General features: G+C 39.7%; 1 protein-coding gene across 3 annotated transcripts in view; it reads right to left on the bottom strand.

The window, feature by feature from the left end:
- LGR5 (leucine rich repeat containing G protein-coupled receptor 5) overlaps positions 1–26,066 on the bottom strand; it is a 117,813-nt gene that overhangs the window by 31,908 nt on the left and 59,839 nt on the right. For all 3 annotated transcript variants that reach the window (XM_040981722.1, XM_040981742.1, XM_040981731.1), the window contains exons 3-4: positions 16,415–16,486; positions 7,002–7,073 (exon numbers count right to left, since the gene is read on the bottom strand). In XM_040981722.1, coding sequence (XP_040837656.1) covers positions 7,002–7,073; positions 16,415–16,486 — 144 coding nt within the window. The remainder of the gene's footprint in view (positions 1–7,001; positions 7,074–16,414; positions 16,487–26,066) is intronic.

A 26,066-nucleotide genomic window follows, 5' to 3' on the forward strand; every position in this document is an offset into this window, starting at 1 on the left:
GCGAATTCATGTAAACATCATGATGGCTTACCTAAGACATTTGCTTTGTTTTTCCTCTTCCTCCATTTATTTACATGTCAACATAATGTGGTTGCCAGGAAGACAATCATGATTTTAGCCTTGTCTCTGAAGAGGTAACTATGTTCTTTCAAATGCTTCAGCTTGGGGAGACTAAGTCTTCAATTGGGTTTCTAAAATGTAATGCTCAGAGACTATGACTGATGAAAAGCAGTCAAGGATCTCAACCTTCATTTCCCTGGCACCCCCGCGGAGGGGAAGACTCCAGGGAAGACTGTATTTTAAGATCAAATTCCATTAAGTTTTTCAGAGATCACTGCCACCGTGAATTTTCTAACAAGGAGATGATCTATGCTAGAGTAATGAGAGAAGTAACTGCTTCAATTTAATTTTTCTCCATAGTAAACAAAGACTTTCTTTTGGTTGGGGGCATCATTAGTCTCCAGGGAACCACTGGAGTTTGAAATCAAGGGGTCATTTTCAAATTTTCCAGTGCCTTCCAGCCAATCATTCACCAAGCTTTCTCCAGTTATCTTCATATCTGAGCCTCTCCATTTTCACTGTCTAGTTAGGACTCTTATCTCTTCACACCTGTGTTACTGTAACAGCCTCAGAGCTAGTCTTTTTGCCTTTGATCTCTTATCTCTTTAATTAATCCTGTTGGCAGCTCCCAGATTCATCTCCCTAAAACTGTACTCTATGTCATTCCCCTAATGCGAGTCTACAGTTCTTCTGCATTACTATTCCTTTCAAACCTGAACAATCCATTTTGATAGTCCAGTATCTCCATTCACCTTTTCTCAAACTTTTCTCCTATTCCTCTAGCCAAGATGAGTATCTTGAATATTTTCCACTGTTAATTTTGGGACTCATGACCAGGAGCATCTCCTACTTCCTGCCCATCCAAATCTCATTGATGTTCTCTGGCTTAATGCTTAACATATCGTCAGGTTTTTCCTTTTAGTTGTTAATACTAAAACCACTGCTTTTTTCTTTTATTTTTAAAACTCCTTTGATCCCTTACTCTTATCCTCTTGGTTATCTCACCTTCCTTTTCTTTGTATCTGCTTACATTTCCTAGTCTTCTGGTACTTCCTTCTGTATTTTGGCTCTGAAATCCAGTGGTACCTCAGATGCTAATAGGGGAAGACTAGTTCCTTTTACTAGGTTTGCCTTATACCTGCTAAGCATTGTGAGCCCCACCTCTTCCTCTTTACTCAGTCCTCTCGACTGTTCCTATTACCTCCCCCTCCAAAATTCGGTCTGTTTTTAGAACTCTCTTAAGAAGAGTCGGGGTACAGTTATTGACATTTCAGAGTCTCTACAATGATATTATCACAATAAGATACACCATCAGATCATGTTTCGGGTTGGAATTTGACATTTTTTTAAACATAGTTTTCAAAAAATCTGATTTTTGAAGCTGAATATTTGCTTATTGGACAGCAGAGGATACAATGAAGATACGTTTCTTTTTCTTTTTCTCTTTCCTAACTCATTATCTTTGTGATTGTGCACATTCCAAAGTTACCTTTGCTAATACAGAGCTAGAATGAAATTGAACCATGTATTAAATAATACTCATGCTTTGGTTGGGTACATGTGAAAATGCAATTCTCTTCGAGATCATTGTAAACTTCATGAAAGACAATGAGATACTCCAAATTCATAATGGTCCCCACAAATGGGACAAAGGGTTTTCACAGATTGGTTTCTCACCCCGTATTACAAAAATGTGAAGATCCAGGAGGGTTAAGTTTTGAGCTTTGATCAAATCACTGTAATTTGACCCTCATATATCCATATCTGTAATGCCAAAAGTCTCTTGAGAACATGTAACTTTATGTGAATTCTGATTACATTGTCTATTCTTTTCCAAAAAACAAATTAGCTTGCATTTGATTACATTACAAAATCCAATTTGAAAGTTACTGGCATGTCAGAAGCCAAGTGCACACACTGTGCAGTGCAGGCTCAGGGACTTACAAAGTTATCAGTACCATGAGACACAAAGAGGACAAACGCATCTATGTGTTTTCATTATGAAAGAAACAAAATAGCTTATGCTAATGTGGAATAGATGAAAAATTACATCCCTGAAACATGATTACAACTTGTTTATTCATCATAGCAATGTTACTAATTTCAATATATCAAGTTGCTTAAACTGTATTCAATGAAACCACATTCATTTGAATGGAATGAGAATGCAAAGTGATTCTCAACCATTTAGAATTTGTAGGCCACTTTGCTAGTGTAGTAGTTCATGAAACTCTCAATTTCTCAAAAAATATTTAACATAAAAGTCACCTAGGATTATGTCAGAACTTCTCATCAAGTAAGCCCAAGCAGAGGTCCAAGGTTCTTTTTTCTCCCCATGATATAGTTTTACAGGTATAAATATCCACTCCCACCTCTCAATTCCTCCTATTCCTTGTTCTCCCCTATATAATTACAGCATTAGTCACAAGTCCAACATTCTGCTATTTAAGTGCATCATGGCATTGTAGGTACAAGCAATGGTAGAAAGTCATATTTTCAAGTGTATTTAAAAGTTTCTTTGGGTATCCTCCTTTTATTTGGGAGTACAGTTTTTCTACTTGAATACACACTTACATACACACACACACGTGTCTGCCTATACATCTATTGTCTTGTATTTTGCATGAAGGTTTCATCATGTCAGAGAGAATATATGATATCTGTCTTTTTGGGATTAGCTAATTTCACTGAGTATAATGGTCTCCATTTGGGACCGTTTCGTTGCAAATAGTAAAATGTCATTCTTTTTAATGACTGAGTAGTATTCCACTCCTGGGAATATATCCCATGGGAGATGGCCCTTGGATCTCTGCCTGCCTAGCCCAAGTGGGAGGCCATAGGCACATGGCACACTGTGTCCTGGGGAGAACTTCTGACAATAGTCTCAAATAATAGAACCCCCAACACGACCTGTTCACTGGGAATGCAGCAAGAGCGATGTACCCCTGTCTCTCTTCTCTGGCTTTTTAACGAAATATGCTAGAATGTCCTTTGTAAACAACTCTAGGAAGTCAAATGCTACATTCATCGTGGTTTTCAGCCAGGTAAAGAGTTTGCCCTGAGACACAGCTTCCTGTGGTTTCTGATCTTTAACATCATTGGAAGGTCCAAAGAGATAGACATACCTACTAAGCTGTCACAATATGATCATTGGGTGGAGGTACTGTTGGGACTGCCCTTGTGCCTGCCCCCTTTTCCTAACTATATAAGCTTGTGACTTCTCTAAAATAAAGACATCCTTCACCAACAGTTTGTCTCTAGTTCCTCCGCTACAGTAGAGCACTGTCGCCTCACCCCTTGGTGGTCTTGGGGCCTGCTGGACAGAAGACCCCCGAAAATATCCAAAGGAAATGAAATCTGCAACTGAGAAAGTGAACTTCAACCCTGTGTTTGTAACAACACTATACATAATAGTGGAGACATGTAAACAACCCACGTGCTTGCCAAAAGAGGAGTGGATAAAGAAACTGGGGTACATTTACTCCAGATCCAAGGTTCTGCAGACCAGATCTGAATGGCAATCTTCAGAGCACACATGAATGGAGATCAAATGTTGCCTAAGCTTTGCCTTTCCTAGGTTATCAATAGTGTTGATGGGCAGATGCAAGTTGATTTCAATTTAATACAAACAATGCCTAACTTTACCATTCTAAGTACATTATTACCTCCAATTGGAATGCAGGGTATGGATTTTGTTATTATTCATGTTTGAAAAGAATACAAGTCTGTAGATCATCTGCAATTTAATACTGATGCCAAGACTTCCTATTCTTCACGCTAAGAAACACCTGCTACATTTAGCCCAGTTAGAAAAGGCTGACACATGGCTCCACTGCTCAGAGACTCTGATCCCAATTTTTCCAGGGGCAGCATGGGCTTGTGAACTCTAGATGACTCCTCTGTGCCACCACTGTTGAGATGTCCCACAGCCCAAGTCACAAGGACAGGAAAGTGGAGAGAGGTGAGCTCATGGCCCCTGTCAAGTGAGAAGGACTTCACTGAGAGAGAGAATGTATAGTACAAGTGAATTCAAGAGTGGAAATAAGAGGAGAAACCAGGGACAAAAACCGCTGAGTGACCACCTAGGGGTTGACCTCAGCTTAGGAAGAGACAGATGGCCGAGTGGAGGCTTCTAAAGGGTTGCCAACACGGATGAGACCAAGGCACACCCTTATTGTTACTCTTCCTGGTAGGGAAGCTGTACAAAGGCAGAAGCAAAGGCTGGAACATGAATGCAGAATGGATTTGGCATGTACCCTTGCAGTAACCACTAAATCCAAACTCATGTTTTTATGTTTGGAACTGCTTCAAGGAAGCCAGAAGGATACAATTAAACACTTAGAATTCAGAGCGGCACAAAACTTTCAAAAGGTTCCCTGTAGTCTCCAAATGGCCTGGTGTGCTCCCAGGGCATGGGGAGAGGGTGGGCTCCTTCACTGGCTATTATACAGTGACTACACAGCTGGTGAGTAAAACTATATTCATAATACTTTGACAAATCTCAATTCTTTTATCAGAGCTGCAAACATCAATGAGAAAATGTGTCACCTCAGTACACACTGCCAACATTCAACACCTCACATTGGTCTGTCTGCACCCTGGGCAAGCGGGACCCCAATGGACGTTACATAAAATCCAGCTGGTATAAGCCAGTGTGAACAGGGGCTGAGTCTATCTAGATGCTTCAATTCGGATGGGGTGAATGTCATACAAGAAAGGTAACCCTTGACCTTTCCTCAGGGAACACATTTTTATAAGGTTTCAAAATGTACTCCTTTGTGTGAACTAGAAACCAAATGCAAGAGACACCTGGTGAACAGTCTCTATCTGGACTAGAGGAAACCAAATCTGAACACCTTTATCAAAGAGCCACCACCCAATTGGCATGAACAAAAGATTCATGGTTTTCTCTTACTCAAAGCCTTTACTTCTGTTTGGGTTCTGTTTGTGATCTTCTTTCAGCTGATAGTGGCTTTTGGTTACAAGCTCTTATCCTTCTATCTACTGTCTGCCTCGCAGCTGTTTCAAGTTCCGATTGGCCACTACCATTATCTCGATTTCTATTTAGCTGCCTAGAGATCCTGGGGCCCTGGACACTGACAGCCAACTCAGGTCTGCCGCTTCATCCCTTCAGGTAAAGGCTCCTGCAACAAAGGAGGAGCCGATACTGTCGTGTCATTAAGGAGCTCCTGAAAATGCAGCTGACCTATCCCATCCCACAAAGGCGCCCTTGTGGGCCTGCTTAGCTATAGGCTGGTGAAAACCCAGGAAGTCACTTTGTTTTCCTGGACTAAAAAGCCCAAAATGATCTCAAAGCACAGATTTTCTTTCATTAAAAAAAAAAGGAAAAGATCAAAGGCTTAAAGTATCACCTCCCAATCTCAAGTTCCTCCTCTCTTCCATCACCCCAGCAAAAGGCATTAAGCAATTGACCGGAAAATTCACTGATGGTTCTTCCCAACACTTTCAACTGAGGCTATAATATTTATGTGCCTTTTTCATGCATTTGTCTCACTCCTCATTCTTGACTAGACACCACTGTTTTGTTTGACAGATGAGGATCTCCAGTGTGAGTCAAGTGAGAGCATGTACTACCCACATGTATACTGGGACCATGTAATGTACTGTAAACACTTGCCCATGCTCAGGAGTTGCCAATCAATTGGTGTAAGCAATGATTTATAACCCCAGCTCCAAGACCACCAGCTGGTTGCTGAGAAAGTTCCTTTAGTGAGGAATAAGTGATTTTATTCATTCAGAGGTTTTAGGTGTGTGTGTGTGTGTAGGGTAAGGTGAGGGAAAGGTGTGTGTGTGTGTGTGTGTGTGTAGGGTAAGGTGAGTGTGTGTGTGTGTGTGTGTGTAGGGTAAGGTGAGGGAAAGGGCTGTGTATGTCTGTTTTGGAGGCTGGTGGGGTAAGGCGAGGGAAAGTTGTCCTGATGAAGTTACAGGTTTAGAGTATGGAAACCATGTTGTTGCCAGGTGCATATGTGTGCTGCTCTGTGTGGCACCCAGGTGTGCACTGTGGAGGCAAGGTATGTATGTAAGTGTCTGTGGATACTACGTTAATACATCTATGGGTAGTGATGGGGAAGCTCAGCAGGGCTGCAGGACCCATGGAGGAGACCTCAGTCTCCTGATTTGAGGTTTACCTCAAATGTATGCATATAATTTAAAGTAAAGCCCAGTCGTTGATTCAGCAAAAGTTGACTGCAAGATAGCTCAGATCATCAGAACAGAAAAAACTTCAGATACCAAGATACCCAGGTTGTGGCATACATTTTTGGATAACAGAAAAGTGTGATTTCTTTCTTTTCCTTTTAGGAATTATTTTATAGGAAATGCAGTTGTACAGAGAGGAGAGGCAGAAAGATCCTTTGTCTGGCGACTCATTTCCCAAGTGGCCACAATGGTGGGAGCTTAGCCAATCTGAAGTCAGGAGCTTCTTTCAAGTCTCCAATGTGAGTGCAGACTCCCAAGGCCTTAGGCCATCCTACAACGCCTTTCCATGCCCCATGCAGGGAGCTGGTTGGGAAGCAGAGCAGCTGGGATACAAATTGATGCCCATATGGGATCCCAGCACTGGGTTATTGTACCAGGTCCAGAAAAGTGTAATTTCTAATTTGAATTCAGGTGCAAGGTGCTACAGGGGAAGTTAGGACAAGTTTCTGGAAGCAGAAGTTGTGCCTTGAGACACCAGGGTACAGCAAGAGGCTTTCGACTCCAAGAACAGTGATTTCATCTGCCCTGGATGAAACTCCAACACCAGGCCCTCCCGTACACAATAAGGGTGTAAAGAATGACTACTGGGAGGAACTTTGATCCATTTACTTAGCCTGCTGCTCAACTAAGGAATATATCAAAAGGATCAACTGGGTATTTTCCATGACTGTTCCACAACTGATCATTAAGTGCCTTTTGTAATTTCCAATATGCATACTTACAGCGACTGAAGGCTTCGCAAGTTCTGCAGTGCTTCTGTGGGTACCTGCCTTAGCTGATTGTTCTGCAGCATGCTGTATATTAAAACAGAAAAAAAATGCTAAAGAAAAAATTAACAACAATTATAAATTACCAACCATAAGAGTGCCAGGCACTGTTCCAGGTGTCAGTAAAACAACAGAGCCTCAGGCAACCCCTGGACTCCTGGGGCAATTCAGTTTCCATGGCAATACAGATCATTAAATATGCACGAGGTACATGATAAATGCTATAAAGAAAAAAATCCACTAAGGACTAGAGGTAGTGGGTGAAATATTTCATTGTAATGTGATCAGGGAAGGCCGTGGGGAGGGGGTGACATCTGGGGAAAACCAGGACAGTCACTGAGGAAGAGGATAGAGCAAGAGCAAAGGGCAGGAGGCTACAGCCTCTAGACATGTGGAGGGAGAAGCAATGGATGGGAGGGAGAAGCCTTGGCACAGAGGAGGAGTGAGAGAGGGCACGCCACTGGGGGAGAGCCCCTGGAGCATTTCATGGAAGACTCAAGGTCTTATGATAGATTTGATGAGAAACTCCTACTGAAGGGTTTCAGTACAGAAACAAAATGATTTTGGTTTCATAGGCTCCCTCTGATGGGTGTACAGATTAGACAAAAGGCACATAAGGTAATCAGCATGAAGCCATGAAGAATCTTATCTCTTATGTATGTCTATTTATTTTTATATGAAAGCCAACTCAAATTGGTATTCTCTGAGGTTAAATTTTTTTTAACAACACAGGGGACTATAGAATGGAAACAGCTGGCAACAGTGAAGTAAAAGTAAATTATTATAGGTAGGGAAAGAACATGGAAAATTTCTCATTAGATTTCTTTATTTTACTACTTTAAAATGAGCGTCATAATAATTTGTAGCATTTTTTTTTCTGTTAATAGTTCATGGTCCACATAAACCAGAGGCAGCCTTGTTTAAGAAAGTAGAGATTTTAAAGAAATATTTCAATGTATTAGATAACAAACTGACATTTACATTTCAGAATTTTCCTGGTCTTTGATCTCCATAACTGAAGCTTCATTTCATTATATAATGAGCTGGGGTTCAGTCCCAGTTATATCTAAGTTCAAAGTTTGGGGGTACTTCTCACTGCCCCGCACAGCACTCCCTTGAGGAATATTTGCTGAATGCATTCATTCTCAGATCATTTGGTTAAGCACATAGGTTTTCAAATCTGACCACCTAGTCCCTATCCCTTGCTATGGAACATGAGGGATATCATCCAATTTTTCTGTGCCTCAGTGACCAGTAAGGACAGATAGGAGGAAAGACACAGAGGAACAGAGAATGGAAGAATCCGTCATCTCCCATCCTTGGTGGTTTACTACCCAGTGGCCCCAATGGCCAAGCGGGGTCAGGTTGAAGTTAGGAGAGCAGAACTTGGTCCAAGTCTCTTAGGTGGGTGGCAAGAGTCCAGCTATCAAAGCCATCATGGCTGCCTCCCATGGTTTGAACTCAGGGAAGCCATAGATGAGGCACAAAGCACTCTGGTGTGGAATACTAATGTCTTAACTGTCAGACTGAAACACCTTCTCCCAACTAATGATTTCTAAAAGGCTATTTTTTCCTGAACTTGAGGTTGCATGGAGTTTGGAGACAACGCCTTAGATATTGAATCTTGCCCAAAAAATCCATTTAAGCTAACTAATGATTTGGTATTTTATTCATGTAATGGGAATAATATCTAACTGAAAAGGTGTTGGAGGGTTAAGCAATAAAATATTTATAATACCATATATTTAAGTATGTGCTCATAATATACAAGTAAGACATAAAAACTATTTGCACATCATAAAATGTAGTTTTTTTCACCATGTCTGAAATTCTGTTTTCTAACAAATGTAATTATGTCTTTAAAAGTTCATAAAAATGTGTACCATGAAATAACTATACATGCACTTAAAAGTTTTACATATATAAACATATTTTAATTCAATTTCTATGACTTCTTTTTGAAGTCAGCTCATATTCCAATAATCTTACTCAACTACTTTTTAAAATGTGAAACTTGGATTTGATTTGATTTCATAAATCAAGACTCTCAGATGGACTGGTTCCTTATGAAGACAGCTGGAGTTTTAGGGGGATCTCATACGTCACTTAGTAGTAAGGAAATTGCAATTTGAATTCCATATCTTGAATAATTTACCTGAATATTAAAAGTTTATATTTCTATGTTATTTTACCCTTCTCTGGGTAGTTTCAACCAACTGCCTAATTTTAAGCTCACAATAACATTTTCTAAGTCAACCCATTAATTTAATGATAAATTTAAATGATTGTTAGACACATAAAGAACTTAATGGATGTTTATTGCTGGTATTGAATTGTTCTTCTGTACTTTGCTAAACCAAAAGTGCAACTTTTAAAAATATGGTTTACTTAAAGCATCTAGAAAATTGGAGTAGAAGAGAAATTTATATAGTTTTCCTTCATTGAATAATTGCAATTGCCACAGCTGCTTTATATATTTGACTTTCAAAGATGTATCATGAATTACCTTTACTAATGATAACTTTTAAAGATGTCCCCAAGTTACCTTGCTGAGATTTGATTTCTTCATTTACTTTTTGCCAGTAAAACACAAAAATGTAACTGAGAATGTAATTTAAGCCCTGATCTTGCTCTAAATAACAAACTTCAGTTTAATTACTTTCAAATGACAAAATAAGAGCAAGTTATCTCCATTATATCCTTACAAGTCTCCAGTGAGTTAATTAGAAAATCCTGTTTTTGTTTAAAATATTCCAATGGGAGAGAAAACAATTAAGGGTTTTATAGCACAACAGAGTACAATTAAAACAGAAAGCATTCCCAACAAGGTGGCTGGCTTTAGCAAACGCTCCTTGCTGAATGCACTGAACACCACGCAGAACTTCCAGAATAAACGTGAGCATTTGTAACTACTTTTATTCACATTCGAGTAAGGAAGGAAAATGAAACACTTTCTCTAGAGGCAAAGGATGGCTTCTATTTTCTTAATTTCTTTCTCTGAGGAGCTTTAAAGTACTCACTGTTTTATAGAGCATCCCCATGCTTCTCCTCTACACATTTAATCTTTTCTTTCTCTTTTCCCTCTCCCCACCTCATTCCCAGTCCTCTTCTCCTCCTCCTTCTTGCCAACAGGACTAAATAAGAACAGGTATGGCAACTCAGAGGCAGATGAAATAACTTCATTCTGGATGTAGTTGCCTTAGGTATTCCCTTTGCCTCATTGTCTTATGTGTTCATATCATGTAAATGTCCAGGTTTATATGGATTTTGGGGGGTCCTGGTCACTTGTGACTTTTTCATGGTTAGCTGTACCCATCATTTCCATGTGGCTTTGGGTTTGGTGTTGGGGTGCAGGAGGAATAGTTATCCCTTGACCGAATGGCTTACACAAGAAAATGAACCTGTATTAAGGAAGGGCTGGTTCAGATTTCTGTGGGCTGGGTATTTTGCAATATAGAACCAATACTTCATTTTTATTGACACCAATCATTATGGGGATAATAATTTAAGTATTAGTGATTCTTTTTTAGCGACCAATGTAATAAAATTTTACATATGAGACAGCACTAGCCAAGGCTGTTAGCATCCTCATTCTCCATCTTCATGGATATCATTATTTTTCCTTTCTTTTATCACAGGCTCTCCTCCTACATATATAAAGGTTGAGATGAATATTACTTCTATATTCTGTTTTTCATGTCCTATAATACAACTAGTTGTTTTTCCTTTAAAAATTTCCTTAAAATGTATGTACATATGCATTTATCTTAGATACAAAGAAGAAGTGAAAAAGAGAGCTCTCAGCCCTTGGTTCACTTCCCAAATGCCTGCAAAGGCTGGGGCTTGGCATGGCGCTGCAGCCCTGAGTTGGAGACTCAATCCAGGTCACCCATGGGTGGCAGGCTCTCAACTACTTAGCCATCCTTGCTTGAGCTTGCTAGGGTAGATACTAACAGGAAGCTGGAATTGCAAGCAGAGCTGGGATGCATTCCAAGAGTTTTCATGAGTGGAGATTGGCATATCTATCTGTATCTATATCTATATCTGTATCTAAAGTATTTCTCTCTAGCCCTGTGGTTTTCAACTGTATTGGTTTAAACTAGATATTTAATAACAACTATTTTACACTGTCTCTTTTATCATATATAAATGAAATTCATACATAGGTTATCCACACACCTCATTTCAGAAAAAGAAATATAATGTAATGTCCAGATTATATTTTGCAGGAGAAATCTATGAAGAGTAATTTATAGTAAAAGTATACATGAATCACTATATACAGATGCTAAAATGTCACCCCCTAGGAGATATTTTTACAAGTGAATCAAATAGCAGCCTAGCACTCATAGGAGTGTATCTGTTTTTGTTTTTGGTACCAAGGGACCTAGATGATGAGTAGACAAGAAGAACAGGAACAGACTTTCTGATTGAGATGACAAGCTGCAATTAATATTTCTTTATTTATTTATTGGAAAGCCAGAGGGAGAGGTCTCTCATCTACTGGTTCTCTCCCAGATAGCTGCAGTAGCCAAGGCCGAGTTATCAGCTAGCATGCAAGAACTTTGTACGGATCTCCCTCTTGTGTGTGGCAGGGGCCCAAATCCTTGGGCCATCCTCTGCTGCCTTCCCAGGTTATTAGCAGGGATCTGGATTGGAAATGGAGCAGCTGGGACAGAAATCTGTGCCCACAGCAGGTGCCAGGGTTAAGAAGGCAGTTTTACCTGTTATGCCACAGTGCCAGAACCTGCCCTTTGTTATAAGTTAGGGAATATTACAGAGAATAAATGCTTGCCTCTATTTTTAATAAACAAGATTGAATGTGGGAAAAATAACATGATCAGAAGTCACTCTGCACTAGAGTCAGAATATGAGAATATGAGAATATGAGAATGAGATGGATACTATAATAAAAACCAGTTATGAGGTACATTATCACAGGTAACCCTTACTTCAAAATATGAAATGGGAAGTAATCTTTATAAAAAGAATAGCATGCCAAGAGAAAGGACAAGGATTGCAGTGAGGAAAATGAGGAAGTGTGACACCCAGAAGTGGGCATGGATAGGCTCCCAAAGGAATGTTCTTTATAAATAATAGTGTCAAAACAATAAGATAGAGTTGAGATGTAACAAAGAACACCTATTCTGTCTCCAGGTTCTGTGATATGGCAAGGCAAGCATGTCTTCAGTGCTTCAAAAGCCCCTGGAGAGCACACTCCTCACAGCAATGGGGAGTTGATATAAAAGTAGTCACAGAACTGCTTTCCAAGAAGGCAGTGGATTTAGGAAAGGGCACTCCCAGATAAGTAAATCATTGTACCATTGTCACACCATGGATTGTGTGCTCCAAGAATTTAAAAAGGCAATGATGTAAAATATTTACAAAGCACGCTTTGTCCATGAATTTCAGTGAGATCCCTGTGTATATCATTGTCTTGCCAACTGAATGATATCTCTATGTAAGACATTGCACATTTTCCAATGGCTATATCTTCTGATTTTGTTTTGTGGCCTTTGAGACAACTCTTCTTCAGTAACACCATTGTAGATCAACTATGTGTTTAGAAATCCTACAGTGCCTAGGCAAAATGCAGTTAATTATTCAGTAATTTTGAGAGAAAATATACATATTCCATTTAACTTTTCCTGCGCAAATTATTCATATTATGCAGAATTTCTTGCAAAACTTTTCAGTATGATTATGCCTCATTGCATTCTTGAGTTATTATTGGTCCGGAGGTATAGTCAGAAGTCAAATAGGATGTGGGGGGATTCTCTGTCTCTTAAAGATTTGAGTCTTTTTTGATTTGAAAGGTTACAGAGAGAGAAGGAGAGGGAGAGAGGAACCGAAGGAGAGAAAAAGTGAGGGGGCGGAGAGAGAGAGAGAGAGAGAGCTATCTCTTCCATCTGCTAGTTCTCTCCCCAGATCACCAGATGGCTGACTGCTGGAGGTGGACCAGTCCTGAAGCCAGGGGCAAGGAGCCTTGTCTTAGCCCCATCAGCAGGGTGCTGGGTCAGAAGTGGAACAGCCAGGACTTGAATTGGTACCCACACAGGAAGCTGACCCAAGCAGAGGCTCACCTTGCTATGCTGGCAACATGACAACCTAGAAATAGTTCCTAGTCACATAAATAATCACCAGTGTGAGAATTCACTTTACGCTGACTGTGAAATACATCACAATCTACTACATGCTGCTACATGCTAGTCATCTGGACAATCAAAGATTCCCTCAAAAATTTGCAGTAGGTAGAAACACATGGCAGAGAATCATTCCTCTAATACCAAAATAGTTTCAAAATGTTTGCTAATTGAGTACACTTGTTGAGTGCTAGTCTTTAGGTCAGCACAGTAAAGGGAAGAGTAAACATAATTACTGGCAAGGTCATGTTCTTAGTGGTCCTTTCTCATGCTGAGAGTGATCTAGCTAAAGAGCAAAGTGTGAATGTAATGTGCCTTTCCTTACATCTTTTCCTGGCTCCTCAGCATGCCTACCACATAACCACGTCCACATATGTTGGTATGGCTGTGGAATTCCAGTGACCAGGATCCTTTCTATCTCTCTTGCCTCGTCTCCAAATACTCTCCACCTTTCTCTGGATGCTCAAGTACTACTATGCTTGGGACTGCCCAATCATCCCAGCTCTTTCATTCACCTCTTCATTCATCCATGCCTCTGCCCCTGTGTACACAGTGGCACTGCAAATACGTAGCTGCCTTATTTTTTATGGGATAATTTCTTGTTGCCCTTCAAGGTCCAAATCCTAAGTTATTGTTTTTGGGAAAACCTTTCTTTTAGGATATCAGGTCTGAACACTGGACAGGACTAGATTCCCACAACTTCTTTAGCATCACATTGCCATGTACACATCCCAACAGAACCAGAGGTAAACTGTTTATCTGTACTGGTCTTGTTATGTTGGTGCCATCACTCAAGGTTCTAACCCCTTCAAATGTGTGAACCTGTTCATTGCTCTTGGTCTTCCTAGCGATGATTTGCATCATGTGACTCTGAGTATCACAGTCACCAGATTTTGCTGACCTTTTATTGAACAGAAGAAGGAAACACTGGTTAGGTAGGAGTGGATAAAATAGAGGGCCCTGTTCTCGCTCTGCGCCCTCGTTGGAAAGGATACATTTATATGGAAAGTGAGAGAAACAACCCATGGTTTTCCTTTTTAAATCAGATTAAATTAATGTTTTCTGGAGTATTCATGTGAAATACATCACAGAAAACAGAAAAATACATGAAGATGCATCTTGAGTAGAAGCCCACGTGGGACATGAAGGCACGCTTTTCTTGTTGAGTACACAGTGGACATTTCATTAATAAATACAGAGGATTGGATCAATATCCTTCAAAATGAAGAAAAGTCTAGATCTCTCTTGTTCTCTGCATCACAAGTCTGAGCCACCCATCTAGACGCTTATATTTGTTGAGCATCTGTCAGTCATGAACTATTTTAAGATTTGAAGCTAGCACTATTCCGTTCATCAAGGTAGATGACATGACTGATTTCATGGACAGTTAGAACACTGTAGAAAATAAACATTCAATCAAAACAGCATGTGATTAAGAAATGTAGAATGATATAATTAGAAAATTTTGAAATGTTTGAAATGCTATGATGAAGCACTAAATCTTGAGTAGCTCCACATAAAAATTCAAGGATTGAAAATTACAGTTCAAGGGTGGGCAGTTGGTGCAGCAGGCAAGCCACTCCTTGGAAGTCTGCCCTCCATATTGGAGTGCCTACATTTGAGTCCTGGCTCCATTTCTGATTCCAGCTTCCTGCTAACACGCACTTCAGGAGGCAGCAGGTGATGGTTCAGGTAGTTGGGTCTCTGCCACTCCATGTTGGAGACCCAGATCAAATTTTGAGCTCCTGGCTAACTCCTGCTGTTGCATGCATTTGGGGAGTGAATCAGTGGACAGAAGGTCTCTGTGTCTCTTTTTTAGATACATTTTAAAATCTATTAAAAATATAATCCTATGTAATTATAATACCTAACTTATATGTAATTCATATTAATATATATGCACAGTAAATACTCATACTTCATATACTAATATGGTGACTAGAGAAACACACACACTCTAGCTAATATAACCAATACATATTTTGTTAAGTGAATTAGGATAACAGCTTACAATATCATTTACGTAACAAATACTGAAAACATTCAATGGTACATATTTTGATCTGGGGAAAAAAATCACCCCAGTTGTCTTATCTAATCTAAACTGATTTTTCAGATGCATCCTTAATTGGTTCAAATATTTTTTCTGGGTTCATGAAGACATAGGTGCACCAGAGTTGTTGCTGCAACTTAGAATTTCACCACAAAATGAATCAGCATTAGAGTTTGGCAACACGATGACCCAAAAATAGTTCCAGTAGCATAAATAATTGAAACAGGAAAGGAAATTAAACCCAGTGGCCAATGTAGACCAAACAATGTTACTGCTGTTGAGTTAACTTTTAACAATTAAATTAAAGTGCTTTTTTTAGACCTTCATATACCTTAGGCCACCTAAATGCCATTTTCATTAAGCTGAAAAACCTAAAATGCTGTTTCAGAGTTGATAGTTTACCTCAAAAAATGATTAAAATCAAAGCATCTTTTCTGAGTTAAACTCTTCCCTGTATGCAGAATTTTAAGTGTCATTATTTTCTCTGTATCATGCTTGTTTTGCCTATACAGAATGAACTTTTAAAAAGTTAAGCACAGTCTCTTCATGTGAATAGGATACTGAAGGATTCATTAGCCATGTGTTCTGCTAAGGAAACCGAGAAACTGTACATGAAATAACAAGAAAGTCCACATTTTAAATTCTCAACAAATTCATTTTCCCGAATGAAACAACTGCTCTGCATTTCTGCCATACCCTACATGCTCCTGCACATACTTAGAGGTGGAATACAAAGTTGGTATACTTTAGCCAGTTCTTATTTAGTGCATCTCAAAGAAGCAAACTTCAAAACTGGTTGGCAGCTTGGATCTCACTGTGTCAGCCTCCCACTGATTTATTCATTTAGTGATCAAAATGTTTCAAGATTTACCATCAAACTTCATCATGAACAATCACTGGAGTATGTTTTTTTTTTTTTTAAGTTTGAGTGGGCGAGGTAGCTATTGGGAGGAAAACAATTTTAGATACTGAAGTTAGAAAAGATACCTTTTTTTCAATGAACGAACTAGCCAGGTATAACATTGTTCTGTGTCACTAAGTGCAGGTTTGCCTTTAGACTAACCGTCCCGGGGACCTAAATGGTTTGAAGAGGGCTCCAGTTTTAACACGGTAACTCGCACTTATTTGACACTGATGCCAGAACTGTATCAAGTAGCACTTGGTTTACTTACAGAACTTTGAGACTGTGAAGGCCAGCAAATGCTCCCTTGGGGATGTATGTCAAAGCGTTTCCGGCCAGCCGTCTGTGGGTTTCAATGGAGAGGAGACAGAGTGAGCACAGTGTCTTCATGTGGGATTCATTCAGCTGTTAAAAACCGCAGTGCAACTACGCTCAAATCACAAATGCCAGAACCATCTTTTGCTAGCTTTTGTGAACACATTTATATCAATTCCTTATCAAAATGTTGGCCTAGCACTACTTCCTTCTCCATTTCCCTCCTGCCCCTGTATTGTGACATCCATAAAATTTGTTCAGCTTATATCAAGCGACAATTTAAAATTTGTTGACAAGTTTAAAAATAGACCATTGAAAACAATGTTGGCAGAAACGGTACCTGAGAATATAATAAATGACCTATTTTTTCATAAGTTGATAGCTCATGTTACAGACACAGAACTCTGCTTTTTACACTTTTTTCACAAAAGCTAATTCCATATAATAATTTCTAAAAATTGTACCACCAAAATATGACTGTCATAGAATGTTATAATTCTTTATAAACCTGCATAAATAATCAAACATGAATATTTCTGTTGCAATTATACCACAAAATATCCAAATTTCTTAAAACTTTGCCAAGTAAAAGTGAGAACTATTACAATTAAGTTTTCTGTAAACCAGAAAAGAGCAGAATATTTTCATCTACTGAACATGTTTTAATCAAGCAATGACTTCAAAAATTGGCTTGAGCCTGGGCCAGTCCCCACCATGGAGGCCATTTGGGGAGTGAACCAGCAGATGGAAGATTTCTTTCTCTCTATATATATCTCTTTTTTTTTTTTCTTATTAATAAATTTTATTTTGACATTCTTTACATAGTTAATTAGGGTAAGAAGGTTCAAGGGCTACAGGAAAGTGGATAATACTAGTATGTTTTCCATATTGTTAGCTTCATATTCAAAGGGGGGTATTTAAGGGAGAAGCCCACCCAATTTCCCACCCTCCCCAGGTCCCGGATATAGGGCATGCTCTGAGGTTCTTGCTCAAGTGGTCTTGATATTGCCACAGTTATGAATCACTGTCAATCTTGCCACTCCAAGCACTATGAGATCTTTGAAAAATCCACTGATTGACATAGTCCATCATAGCTGAGATGGTTGGTTGACCTGTTCTGTCTTCTCTCTTTTCTTCGTTAGGGTTCTGAGTCCAGCATTTAGATTAGGAAGATCTCCAAAGAAACTTCTTGTATGTGCTAACAAGTACAGGGCCTGGCACCGTCCATCGCTCCAATCAGCTGGTGGTTGCAATTCCTGGGTTGGTTCTGTTTTCACTCCCGACTTCCACTGGAACCAATGGGTGTTGCAGTCCAGCCTGGTTCTGCCCAGCACATACTTGGCCCATGTGCCCAAGGCGGCCGTCCGGGATCCAGGCATGAGACGCCCCGTCCTGAGACCCACCCTCTTTCTCTCTATATATATCTCTATATAAAAACAAACCTTTAGAAAATTAAAAGAAGACCACTGAGTCTGCTTAGTAAATCTGTGCTGCTCCTAGAAATGAATATTTTCTATTGTTTATAAAGTACATAAGTCTTAGAGGGCACACAATCTCTAAAGCTGAATCGGTATATTCTAGAAGAGTAAGCATTAGGCCTAATCATAGCAACTTTCCCCTCTTCCTGTTCTGAAGATGAGGATGACCTTTGCCTAGCCCCAGTTGGCTGATACTACTTTCCTTCACTATGATTTTTCAGGACTGGCTGCAGTAGTTCTATTAGTATTTTTTAGTTTTTTCATTCACTGAGACATAATTTACCTGATTTATTGGTGTTAATCTATTACTTAAATGTAAATATTTGAACATCTCTTATTGTCATTTGAAAAGAAATTATCTTAAAGCCAGATAAAACCACATAATATTGTGATTAGTGGCTTTCAATTGACAAATGAGTGAGGCAACCAAATAATACTTAATAATACTAATGTTCATTTGTTCATTTATTATGGTTGATTTTGCAGCCACCGAATACAGGTTTCACTTTGTATTTATACAGACAGAAGCCAGTGTCTGACTCACGGGAGGAGTGAGACAAACTGTGAATTTTATAGTTAGATGTTATCCACTGATCTTGTCCTAACCTGCAGTAAGGCATCACTCCTGTAATTGACCAAGCCTTTACCATGATAAAGCCATGTTAGGTTTTATTTTGTAAGATGCCCAGGAGAGTAGGAAGAGCCCATAGATTTACAGGTTTAATCTTTGGTAAGGTTTGCTAAATTCATTTCAGGAGCTAAGGATACAGACCGTGGCATTCCACCAGCTGTTGTTCTTCCTACTGGAGAAATGATGTCTTTCCAAATACGTCTCATAGATCGCAACTTTCCTAAGACTGGAGCATCTACTTCCTCTACTCCAATAAGTTGATGTGATCAAATCCTGTCATAAAGCTTATTTTTGAAAAATTAATTTATTTTTAAAGAAAGATTTGCAGAGAGAAGAGAAACAAGGATCTTCTGTCCACTGGTTCACTCCTCAAATGGCCACGAAGGTCAGAGCTGGTCAAATCTGAAGCCAGGAGCCAGGAGCTTCTTCTGAGTCTCCCATGCAGATGCAGAATCCCAAAGCTTTGGGCTGTTCTCTACTGCTTTCCCAGACCACAAGCAGGGAGCTGGATGGGAAGTGGAGCAGCTGGGATATTAGCCAGCATCTGATGGGATCCTGGCTCATGCAAGGTGAGGATTTTAGCCACTAGGCTAGAGCACTGGGCCTAAGTTTTCTTTCTTAAACTATGTAGTCAGGACCCATGGTATTTTGCTTTTATTATTAGACACCAAAAATATTTTCATTTCAGCACAGGCATTTGGCATGTTGGTTAACATGCAGACAATCCCACGTCGGAGTGCTAGGGTTCAAGGCCTGGATTTGGCCTCCAATTCCAGCTGCCTGACACTACAGCTCCTCGGAGGCAGCAGTGATGAAGTGCCTTGGTTCCTGCCACGCACATGGGAGACCTGGATTGAGTTCTTAGAAGCCAGCCCAGCTTGGGCTGTTGAAGACCTTTGGGGAGCCCTCCTCCAACGGGAGCTCTCGCTTTCTATTTGCCTCTTCCTATCTCTGTTTCTAAAAAACATTATATTTCAAAATCAAGGGGCTAAGAAATGTTTTTGGTTAAACTATTGGACTCTTTAAGTCAATAGTGAGGACCTTAGGGGTAATATGACAGTGTGATTTATTTATTCACAGAATATGAAGTTCATTGAAACTCCTTTGAAGTCCTCCTTAATTACCTCTGTCCATCATGAGCTCTTCAATGTTGCCTATAGAATTGCATTTTAGAAATCCTTCTATACTTGAACATAGTGTATCAACTTAGATTTTATACTCCTAAGGTCAAGTAGCTTATTGTCTGGGCTGGCTCTGTGGTGTAGTAGGTAAAGCTGCTGCCCCTGACTCTAGTATCCTAAATGGGTGCAAGTTTGCATCCTGGCTGTTCCACTTTAAATCCAGCTCCCTGCCAACGTGCCTGGGAAAGCAGCAGAGGATGGCGCAACCCTGTCTCCCATGTGGGAGACCTGGAAGAAGCTCCTGTCTGCAGGATTTAGATCAGGTTAATGCTCTCTGGCTGTTGTGGCCATTGGGGGACGATCTTTCTGTCTCTCCCTGTAAAGTCTGCCTGTCAAATAAATAAATCAATCTTTTAGAAAAAAAGTCTCTTAAAAAAGAGAATCTCATTGCCTGAGCACAGTAAGGAGTTTAGACAACATTTTTGATTGTTCGTTTGATCTGCTTCGCAAAGACAGAGCTGTAGTGCTATAGTTACTTTACTTTTGGCATAACTATCCCAATACTGCTAGTTGTTGTATTAATCAATTTACAAATAATTTAAAAATATTAATTCTTTGTTATATGTAAAATCTAAGCTCACCAACTTTTTTCAAGATTTATTTGCTAAAAGTTGGAGTATACACAGAGAAAGAGAGACACGCAGAGACAGAGATCTTGCATCTATCGGCTCACTCCCAGGGGATGAGGGCCCATGGACTCGGGCCATCTTCTGCTGCTTTCCCAGGCGCATTAACAAGGATCTGGATCAGAAGTGGAACAGCCAAGTTTCAAAGTGGTGTCCACAAGGGATGATGGTGTCATGGGCAGCAGCTCTACTTGCTATGCCAAAACGGGCAGAAGAGAAATTATTTGATCACACTTACACAGAAAAGTTCATACAAGAGAAATTGGATTAAACAGCACTTTAACTCCAAAACTTGGGGTTTAAACCATGACTGTGGTTAAGTTGATCTTGAGCTTAGTTTGATTAGCAGCAATCAACCCCAAATGGGAAAACCACCAGGACACAGTGGTCCTTCACTTGAGGCACTGGCTCTAAGAAAGAACTGTCCACTATTCTTATGTAAACTCCTCCCATTGCCTCTAGCTCCAGTTATTCTATTATCTCACGCATGCTACTCTCACCTTTGTTTTTTTTTTTTAAGATTTATTTATTTTTATTGGAAAGCCAGATATACAGAGAGGAGGAGAGACAGAGAGGAAGAGCTTTCGTCTGATGATTCACTCCCCAAGTGACCACAACAGCTGGTGTTGTGCCAATCCAAAGCCAGGAGCCAGGAACCTCCTCCAGGTCTCCCATGCAGGTGCAGGGTCCCAAGGCTTTGGGCTGTCTCCTCGAGTGCTTTTCCAGGCCACAAGCAGGGAGCTGGATGTGAAGCCGGAATTAGAATTGGTGCCCATATGGGATCCCGGCAAGTGTGTGCAAAGCGAAGACTTTTGCTGCCAGGCTACTGCACTGGGACTGCCCAGATCCATTTTAATGCGTTTCTCTTATTCATAATTTCCCAGGTTAAATTTCATACAGAGATAAGAGAAATCTACAAAATCATAAATTCTATTGTTTTCCCAGCCTTTCTCCATTTTTAACTACATACATAGCTTGACATGCCTGAGTGCTTGGGTTTTTACCTTCCTCTCCAACCTCAGCCCAGGTCACAGGAGCCCCACCTCACTCTGCACTAATCAAACAGGGCTTCTTTTAGATTCACAAACACATTGTGGTTTTCCTACCTCAGGGCTGAGGCTGAACAATGCTATCACAGCTCTTGGAGTCCTCTGCTCTACTCACCTCCTGATCTCAGTTTAGATATTATTTTCTCATCCCTTGTCTCTGTCTAAATCCTATTTATCATAAGCAAAGAACATATATGCTTTTTTTCTCTGCTTATTATCTATCTCCTCTATTGGATTTTAGATTCACACAGTAAAGACTTTGCTGAGTGACTTGTAACAAGCCTCATTCAAACCTCTATTTTCAATGGCTCAGGAAATATGCATTGAATGAAGAAAACAAAGAGTACTGACGACGGAGACAATCATAATCAGTGAAAAGATTTGGGGAATGTCTACATTTTATAGGAGCTGGGGATGGGAGACCAAGGAATGTTATAGAGAGAAAGAAGAGGCAGAGAGAAGGAGCGATTTTAAAACAATGCCCTAATTGTCACAGCACAACACACATGCTTATACATACACAATGACAAAAGTCTGAATGTCTGTATCCGGGGGTATAGATGCTCATTTGAAGAGAACCAAGATAACTGCCATAAAAGAACATTAGAATTTCAAGGGAGCAGCATTTGTAACCAGCTTATAGATCAATGAACCAGCGTGAAGATCAATCACTCTGATAAGGCCAAGGTGGACATGAACATATTTGTATTTTATGAATACAAAATGATATTTTAATTAGAGTTTGCCAAAAGTTCTTTCAACCATCCTTTTATTTTGTCCTTTGGGGGGGAGGGTAGGTAGGTAGGGAGGAAATCTCAACACAGGCAGGATAAATCTCAGAGGTAAAAATACATAGTTTAAGCTTTCAGGAAGCTTGGTGATATCTCTCATCACAAATTTTGTCTCAATAATAGAAATCTACTATTTATTTAGAGATTCTTCAGGGCCAACCCTAATTTGAACAAATAATTCCAGGGAACAACAGTAACTTAAAAACAGACCTCCCTAGTGCTTCTCATGTTTCTTTTCTAAATGGAGTATTTGGTGCTAATAGCACTAGGATCTGGAAAGTCTTAAAAATGTTACTCAGAAATAAAGGCCTTTCACTCAGACTACTTAAAGTGGTGACAATTCATTTGCCCCTCGGATTTCTTCAGACTACGTTCACTGTAACTTGCAGATTTCAGCAAAATGTACCATCTACCAAAACTGCCTGACATCTGAGGCATATCCTTGGTGGAACAAAGGTATGATCTTATTTGTGTGCACAGCAAGCAGTTGTATGAACTCTTTGGTAGAGAATGTTGTGAGAGAGAAATTCAGTAACTTCTCAGTTGTTAGAATATGATAGAATTGTCTGCAATCATTAATCATGTCCATTACAGTTCACAGCTAACTTTTCCTTCCTAGGTTGATGACTTTTTTGAGATTCCTTCAAAAAGCCAGGCTCATGAAACAGGAAAGTAGGAGATGAGAAATGCCTTGAAGTTGTTTTCATTTTACTGGTACTACTCAGTACATACATTCTAGCTCATCAAAGTTCTTTCTTCATCATTTCCTTTGAGTCTCAGACATAGCTGAGGCACTATGGCTTTCTCCTCCCAGGCCCAGCCAGACCAGGTGGATTATGAGTGGCAGAGCCAGGACTGGAGCCCTGGGCAGCAGGAGCTGGACCCTGCTTTCTTCTCACCAGCCACAGCCTCGCCCCATGGAGACCTGGGGTGTTGCTTTTGCCAAACAGAAAGGCTCTCCTTCAGCTACGAGGGGAGCCCAATCAGCGGAAGGGTTTCTGTGCAGAAATCTGAGGCATGTGTAGTAAGTGCTACAAGTTGACAGGAGGGAGATAATTTTCTATGATGCTTTTCCTTTAAAAATGTGCTCCTTTGTTCCAGAGTTATATGTTTGTTTCTTAAACATTATATTAACAAATATTTCTAGGGCTTTACTGAATATCACAGAATTTTAAGTATATCGTCTTGGTTAAGCTCTACTGCTGGATGAAGGATAAATCATGGCTGCCTACACATTTTATAACATAGCTAATTATTCAAACCAAGGAAGTGATGCACTGAGTAATTAGAGCTCAGGGGAAGAGAGGACTTGGACTTACTAACAATGATTTTCAAAGACCGAGTTTTGGAGTAAGGAGTTTATTAATACTGAGAGCATCCGTTGAAGTTTCTTAATAATGTATGAGGAAATAAAACATAGGCATGAATTGAATAAGCTGAATGAAAGGTTTAACACTTCCAAACAATGCCCCAATTGCCCTAACAAAAAACATGCACACACATTGACAGATATCTATGTTTCTGTAGTTAGCTGCATGGTTGACCATTTCTTAATGCCAGTAAAATGTTACATAAAACACAGTGCTTAAGCTTCTGGTTTTATGTGTAACCATACTGACAGAGGCTTTGTACCTATTGAACAATGCTAGCCTGGTGAAATTCTGCACTTGCAAATTCTGATGACAATTTTCCCAGGGCCAATACATGCTGGTATTCGATGAACAAACTGGTCATCCTGTCTCCCTGCTGAGTAGACAGCTCTCTCTTGCTTTCTCAATCATTCTCTCTTCCTAATTCCCTATACAGACACTTGTTCATTATACAACTCAACTTAAAGAACATTTAAAAGGGTTGCATGGAAATGCACTGTACAGGTGTCACTTAGGAGAAGGGAGAGAGGCCATGCCTAACTCCTTACCTTCCGTCTCTTTCCCAAACAATATTTGAAATCTCAGCTTTGCTCTGAACTCGCATCTTAACTCTGACATTTTAATAACTCCAATATTTTGAGTGAGTTCCTTACCTTCTCCGTATTTCAGTTTTCTTATGTTAACTGGGAATATAAAAGTATCTGCCTTTAAGGGCTTGTTGAGGAGACACAGTGGTATGATGCAGGCAAAGCACTTTGAACAGGGGAAAGCACAGAGTAAGGCATTATTGCTAAATTATTATTTTTGAAGACATTATATGCTAAAAAAGAAGATAGGTCTGAGTGTAATAGAAGCGATCCTCAGCAAAATAGACACCATTAAAAGGGTGTGCTTATAGAGACACTTTCCTTCAGAAACAAGACGGGGAAAAGACTTCCTACATATAGCCTTGGAAAGAAAGGAATAAGGCAAGCAGAGTTGATCACTTTCCCAGGTTCTATAAACACTATTCTCCTTTACCATTAAATGAGTAATGATGTCTTTAAAATATCAGTGAAATGCCACATAGAATTCTATATGGTAAAGTGGTCAGACATGTCAAATCAGTGAGCTTCAGCAAGCTGGCCAGTGCAGCAGAGGAGTTTCAGAACAGAATGAGAAAATGGAATGAACAGTCTTTAAAAGATCCCTCACTTTCTTAAATTCTGTGATTCAAGATAGTTGATGGAGTAACCAAGGAGATAAAACTAAGACACCACAGAAAGTTACATTTCTAAATATGAGTTTTCCATTCCTCCAACTCCATCCATGTTTTGGAAATTTTTCTCAATTATCTTTTGAGAAACTGGAATTGGAACAGAATTAACATTCACCTCATGAAGAAAGGAATTGTTTTGAATGAGTTGGATCACTGAGGGGGGAAACTCTATTTAACAAAGTCCTTTGGGATATGAATTAATATACTGACTTGCTTGATGGTGTAAGGTTGAGGTGTGTGTGGAAGAAGAAGAAAAATATTTTGCCATGCTATAATATAAAGGAAATAATACAGAAAATGCTAGAAAATGTACATCTTAGAAATATGGGAATAAACAAGGCTAAGTACTGTACATGAATTGTGGTGGAAATGAGAAGGGTGCAATCGAAAAGAAAATACATTCATGTTTTATTGGAATGGCAGAGTGACAGAGGGAAGGAGAGGGATCTGGCATCCATTGGTTCACTCCCCAAATGGCTACAAAAGCCACATCTGGGCCAGGCTGAAGCCAGGAGTCTGGAACTCAATCTTCCACATGAGTGGCAGGGGCCCAAGTCCTAGGCCGTCCTCCACTGTCACTGCCTGAGAAGAGCGAGCAGCCACATGGAGCTGTGGGTGAAGTGGCACCTTAACGCACTGCACCTTAATACTGGTCCAAACAAGCAAATCCTGATGCTTGAAATAAAAACAAAAATATTGGCTAATGTCAATTAGATTTGTTACTTTTTATTTTTGAAGGCAGTTAACATGAATAAGAAGCTTCCTTTCTATGCTTTATTTTCTCATTAGTTTCTTCATCAAACATTTCCAGATTCTTAAACATAGAAGACTTGCCATAACTAAGACAGACAAAGTCTTAGCCCTAAGAAGGTTACATTTTAGCAGTAGAAATGGCCAGAGAGAAAACAGAAAGAGAGAAAAAAAGGATCCTGGAAATTACAGTTAAAATCCATTCACTGGATGGTAAAACTTGCTGTGTCATTTTGTTATCTATGGTCACTTACGATCAAGGAGTCACTGGATACACTGATAATAATTTGAGCATGTTTAACTCATTCCAATAGTGAAAGAACAGCTTTCCTTAAATATAATGTAAATTTGAACTTGACTTGGAAGAAATCTGAGAATATTGTCTATTTGAAAGCATAGCTCAACACGGGGCTGCTGTTGTGGGACAGTGAGTTAAGCAGCTGCCTATGAGGCCCAGCATCCCATCTAAGTCCC

The sequence above is a fragment of the Ochotona curzoniae genome, unplaced genomic scaffold (assembly GCF_017591425.1).
Source record: "Ochotona curzoniae isolate NIBS_2020 unplaced genomic scaffold, NIBS_Ocur_1.0 contig_1014, whole genome shotgun sequence".
Lineage (NCBI taxonomy): Eukaryota > Metazoa > Chordata > Mammalia > Lagomorpha > Ochotonidae > Ochotona > Ochotona curzoniae.